General features: G+C 51.5%; 1 protein-coding gene across 1 annotated transcript in view; it reads right to left on the reverse strand.

Moving 5' to 3' along the window:
• LOC103393799 (regulating synaptic membrane exocytosis protein 2-like) overlaps positions 1 to 5845 on the reverse strand; it is a 28752-nt gene that overhangs the window by 9205 nt on the left and 13702 nt on the right. The window contains 11 exon segments of the mRNA XM_025065327.1: positions 567 to 886; positions 978 to 1149; positions 1344 to 1474; positions 2320 to 2355; positions 2440 to 2528; positions 2827 to 2873; positions 3361 to 3484; positions 3676 to 3775; positions 3845 to 3964; positions 4049 to 4107; positions 5502 to 5815. Of these exon segments, the coding sequence (XP_024921095.1) occupies positions 567 to 886; positions 978 to 1149; positions 1344 to 1474; positions 2320 to 2355; positions 2440 to 2528; positions 2827 to 2873; positions 3361 to 3484; positions 3676 to 3775; positions 3845 to 3964; positions 4049 to 4107; positions 5502 to 5815 (1512 nt within the window).

The following is a 5845-nucleotide window of genomic DNA, read 5'->3' on the forward strand; positions in this document are numbered from 1 at the left end:
GGGGGGGGGGTGAGATGTTTAATCCTGTCCTAAGCAGCTCCTCTTTAATCCTCTACAGAAAGGTTGGCAGATCTGACACTCAAACAGAAGCAGGGACAGGAGAAACAACTCCCTTCACACACCATCCTCCAAAGTTTCACACATTTGAGGTTCTCAGGTTGGACCTCAGGAGGTTCACCCTGAGAACCTGGACCCAAATAAACCCTTGAACCCCCGAAACCACAGTCGCATCCTTCGATCGAACAGTTGGAGCTTCTGACAGCTACAGTAGTTGGACCAACAACCCGCCGCAGAGATACCTTTGAAACATCCACCTACTGCTCCCTGATCCTCCAAAGTTTGGTTCTTCCTGGTCCAGTAGAACCTCTGGGAACTTAATCTAACCCTAAGGTTGTAGGTTATCGTTTCAGGAATCCTTTGAAACAACAACAAAGTCCTGGAACGAACCAAGAACCTAAGGCTCTACCAAGTGTGACACCTGGTGGTAGGTGATAGAACAGCTTCAGTAGCCTAGTACCAGAACCTCCTACTGGGGTTCTGAGAAGCCTAGAACCCAAGGCCGGCGTCACCAAATCAACACACAGCTGTTTTTACCTGGGTTATAATAAGGGCCAGGCTCTGGCAAGGCATTATGGGAAAAATAAACAAAAAGGCAGAGTAAATCAAAACACGATGAACTGAAGACAAACATGCTAATGCTAACGGCTAACGCGTCTGTGCTCTCACTCTGAAGTCTCCTGCTGGTCGGACTGCTCTCTGGTTGCAGTCCCCTCCTCTGCAGGTAGGGGGAGGCTCTGGGTAACGGCAAAGAGGAAACGTCATGGCGCTGCAGCTTGTACCAGTGCGGCTGGTCGTCCAACAGAGCGGACTCCAGTTCTATCAGAACCTGAAGAGATGGAACAGATGGAACGTGGTCAAACCCCCGGTTCCCAACCCTTCCTGTCGTCCAGATCCTCTCCAGCCAATCAGGTCCTGACCTCGCCCAGGAACTGACTCTCCTCCTCTCGAACCCGAGCCTGGTCCCAGACAGTCAGCTCCAACATCCGTTCTCTGAACTCCCTCCGGTGGACGGGGGAGTACATGAAGGTCTGGTTCCACCGAGGTTCCACGGACTTCTTTACCGTCTTCGTCCTTCGTTTACTCTTATCGCTGCAAGAAAACGTAACGTAAATATATCCGTCAACACACAGGAGTGTTGTTGATGACGGTTAGGCCCTGAAGGGTTCATCTTTACTAGAATTTGGACCGACGTCGGACGGGCCAGATCAACACGCCCAGCGGGCCCTGTCCAGCCCAGAGCCACAGTTTGATCTGCCACTCATCAGTCCTTTTATTTTTCGTACCTTCTGTCGGGCAGGAAGTAAATTTTGACGTAAGGGTTCCTTGGTCGCCCGTCATCCTGCGGAGGAAGTTCTTTAGCTCCGAGGACCGTGACGATCAGCTGGTGACCCACTTTATCGTACCACAGCTTCACCTTCGGGAAAAAGAGTTCAGGATTCAGTCAAGCACCAGCATTTGTTCGACCAAACGCCGACACCTGGGACGGTGTTCGGTTCTCATCATTCCGATCAGCGGAACTAGCAGAAACAAAACCAAGGAGAAACCGTCGCATCTGAACGCAAACCCAAAGAAATACGGAAAAACAGCTCCTACGATGGAAATGACCAGTGATGTTAGCACCGGGCTACGCTCGACACCTAGCATCCCTGGCTCTGCCACAGAAACGTCAACTTTACAACCTACGCTGGCTCAATCGTTCCTCACTTTCAGTCGCTGCTCCAATCTGTTCGCTCTTTTGATTGGACGACTCGTTGACCTGTTTAATTCAAAGTCATCCGTAGGTGGCGCTACTCATGTACCATCTGAATCTCCAGTCTGCTGAGGGAACTCTGGGTCAGTACAACACCTCTGGTTTCTCACCAACATACAATATGGTACGATCATCGCAAAAAGGAATATCTTAACTGGCGCCCTCTTAAGGCCTGGCAGTGCACTGCTTCTCTCTGCTCAACCTGTGATGTTTCACTCTCTGTCGTGGAACTTTAAACCTCGGTCTAAACCCGACAATCCGTAACAAAGTTCGTAGTACTTTTTGAGCAGCACCACTCACTGCTGCCCCCTGCTGACTGTGGTGATGGGTTAAAAGCAGAGGTCACATTTGGTTGTGTGCTGTGGTGCAGTGGTGCAGTGGTGCGTCACAATGACAAACAGTTGACTTTCACGTTCTTCTTAAATGTTGGACTAAAAGACTGAACCAACAGGAGTCTAGAGGAGAACTGGTTCTACTGGACACACGGGTCTCCGTGTTCTACCCTTTACCTGAATCCGTGGAACCAGAGGACGTCTGGTCGAGGTCTGAAACACACCACCGGAACATCGCCGTTATCACACACTGCTAACTGGCCACAGGGGGCAGCGGTACGACCTGGCTAAACTTACCGAGACCTGTCCTGACAGGACGCTGGGGCTGACGGGAGACGTGACGGAGATGGAAGGACCGACTTTCTGAGAGTCGAAGGAACTGGAACCTGAAGACAGAGGGCAGAGCAGTGAGGTGGTGAAGGTCAGGACCAGGTCCTGGACCAGGTCCTGGACCATGGTTAAGACCCGGGGCAACAGTCAGAACAGTCTGGGTGACTGTACAAGGAGTCGGTACCTGGAGGAACTGTGGAGGAACTGATGAAGTTCTCAGCAAACAAAAAACTAATTAAACAGTTTGTGTATTTTTGATTTCTGTGGGAAAATCCTGTTTGGTTGAAATGTGGTCCAGGAACCACGTTCTGGTTCTGGTTCTGGTTCTTAGTGTTGGTGTTCTTGTTGACTTACTGGACTCCAGCTGGACATGAGAAACTTCTGCTGCTCTGGAAACGTCTCTGAGGAACAAAGACCAGAATCAGACTGTTAGCATGTCCAGTCCTGTTAGCATTTCCAGTCCTGTTAGCATGTCCAGTCCTGTTAGCATTTCCAGTCCTGTTAGCATGTCCAGGCCTGTTAGCATGTCCAGTCCTGTTAGCATGTCCAGTCCTGTTAGCATGTCCAGTCCTGTTAGCATTTCCAGTCCTGTTAGCATGTCCAGGCCTGTTAGCATGTCCAGTCCTGTTAGCATGTCCAGGCCTGTTAGCATGTCCAGTCCTGTTAGCATTTCCAGTCCTGTTAGCATGTCCAGTCCTGTTAGCATTTCCAGTCCTGTTAGCATGTCCAGGCCTGTTAGCATGTCCAGTCCTGTTAGCATGTCCAGTCCTGTTAGCATTTCCAGTCCTGTTAGCATGTCCAGGCCTGTTAGCATGTCCAGTCCTGTTAGCTGGTTTATACTGGTTGGACACCTGTGGATTCAGGGATGATGATGTCATCGCGGCCTACCTGACGGGTCTGGACACCACCAGCTCCACCTGTGGTTCTGCTTTAGACTCCATGATGATGTCGTAGACCTCGTTGAACGTGGCTCCCTGAAGAACCCGTCTGTTCCACTCCAGAACCTGATCCCCTGGACCACAAAGACATAAAGCATTGAGGGACAAAGTTCTGGTTTCTCTGGTCAAGGTTTGAGTCTAGTCCAAAGACAAATCCTTCAGATCAGGCCCGGTCCAGATGGACTAGAACCAGAACAAGTCTGTTGACATTTGAATCGGTTTGAACCAGTGACGTCTAGAGTGGGCGGAGTCAGGAGGTGCGGACCTGGTCTCAGGTGTCCGACCGTGTCGGCCAAACTTCCTCTCTTCACTTTGGTGATGAAGGCACAGAGACGTCCAGACTCCGTCATCTTCCCTCCAACCACCTGAGGAGACACAACCCATGAGCAAGGCACTAAGACCAATCCTGAGGGTGGACTGTGAAGCAGACTGACCTTTAACCCCAGCAGGGCGCCGGCGTCAGCAGGTACCGTCCCGTTCTCTATCCTTTGGTTCTGCAGGATTCTGCCAATCAAACGCTCTCCGTCCTTGGACGGTTGCCATGTGACTGGATGCTGAGGAGATGTAGGCTAGGTTAGCGCTAAATGCTAAACGCTGCAGCAAAGACCAGCTAGCATCAGAGAGCTGCCGCCACTTACCATGGATGCAGGATCTCCACGCCAGGAGCCGTAGTCCCACCACTGGCTGTCCATGTCTCCTACAAACCACATGTCCAGGAGGTGGCAGTAGAAGGTCAGACAGAAGACATGATTAAAGACGGTGTTAAGAAATAATTAACGATGAAAAGACTCCAGAAATATGAGCTGATGAAGCTGCTAATGCTAATGCTACTGCTTCAACATCTCCAGCCTTTGGGGGGGGGGAGGTGACCCCACAAGATCAGCCCGCAAGTTTCAAAACCTGCACCAGAACCCACCATCAGAGGTCCAGCTCAGCAGGAGCTGACCAACTGGTCCTGGTCTTCAACATGGACTCAGGACTGGTCTCTGGTCCAGTGTCTGTTCCTGCTGGTCTGAAGTCAGTCCTGAGGTCGGCCTCTAATCCTCACTCTCCTCTTTTAATCCAATTGGACTAAAGTGGAGACGCTGACTGTTCCGACTGTTCCGACTGTTCCGACTGTTCCGACCGCTCCGACTGTTCTGCAGCAGGAGGCTCAGGAACGTTCTCCCAGGTCCCTCTGGACCAGGAGCCGCTGGTCTGGGTGGTTCTCTGAAGTCTTTTATCCTTTGGACTGAAGCTGCACCACCACATCAGACCAGTGGGAGGAGCCTAGATCTCTGAGCCACTCAGAGTTCAGAATGACCTTTGATCAGGTGACCACAGATTAACTTGTCACGGTGACCCCTGACCCCTGAGAGTCAGTACCAGACAACAGTACCGCCCTGAGCCTCTGAAGGATGGAAACAGAACCAGCAGGGGGCAGTTTGCCCCTCCTCAGTACCAGACCCCCTCAAAGTCCAGAGTTCCTCCCTCAGCGTGTTCTTCTGAAGCTCCTGGAAGAACCCTCTAGTGTTTGTGAAAGGAAGTGCAGGGAACAGGTTTCTCAGTGAGGACCTGGACATGAAGTTTAGGTGTAAGAGGATTATGAGTGGCGCGGGGGGGGGGGGGGGGGGGGGGGGGGGGGGGTGAGAGGGAGAGAGAGAGAGAGAAACCTACCAACCTAACCTCAGTGTCTCTCTATCACAGTTAAACTGACACTAACAATTACAGAATCATCTGGCCTGCCAGCAATCCTGACCATGGCCACAAGTGGGCAGAAGCAGAACAGCTATTCCTATTCCATCCTGTGGAGGTAAAATATTCATTTGGTACAGAAAGAATAAAGACTGGACCGGACCGCACTGGACTGGACTGGACTGGACTGGACTGGACCAGTTAGTATGAAATGGTCTGGACACTGAGTATTTGGTTTAAGTCCTACTAACACGTAGGCTAACTGCTACTGAGGTAGCAGGCCAACAGGCTAACTGCTACCTCAGGATAGGTCGGTTCTAGCTACATAACTCTTTCATCATCATTTCCCCTTCATCAGCAGCTTCATCACCTTATATAACTAGCTAGTCAGAGAGCAGTTAGCATGTAGCTACATACGCTCCAGCTCGTCACAGCTGGTGTACTCAGGCGTTGTGACCAGGTCCTCCTCCGAGCTGCTGAAGCTACCAATCACGTGCATTTTTGCTGCGCCACGCCCCCTCTCAGTGACTTGCTTCCTCATGTGGGCGGAGCTCGGATCCAAGTGCTGCTGAGGCAGTGGGCTGCGGCGGGGCGAGGTGGGGCTAATACGATTAGCTGCCTGGTCCACAGAGAATGAGCGCTGGCCTCCAGACGCGACCAATCCCTGGGGTCGATTGTGTCGAACGACTAAAGAAATAAAGATGTCAGATTTGACTTCCTGTTCAGAGAGGCTAATGTCGACAGGTTGTGGGTTGTACTCC

The sequence above is a fragment of the Cynoglossus semilaevis genome, chromosome 18, assembly GCF_000523025.1.
Source record: "Cynoglossus semilaevis isolate Cse_v1.0 chromosome 18, Cse_v1.0, whole genome shotgun sequence".
Taxonomy (NCBI): Eukaryota; Metazoa; Chordata; class Actinopteri; order Pleuronectiformes; family Cynoglossidae; genus Cynoglossus; species Cynoglossus semilaevis.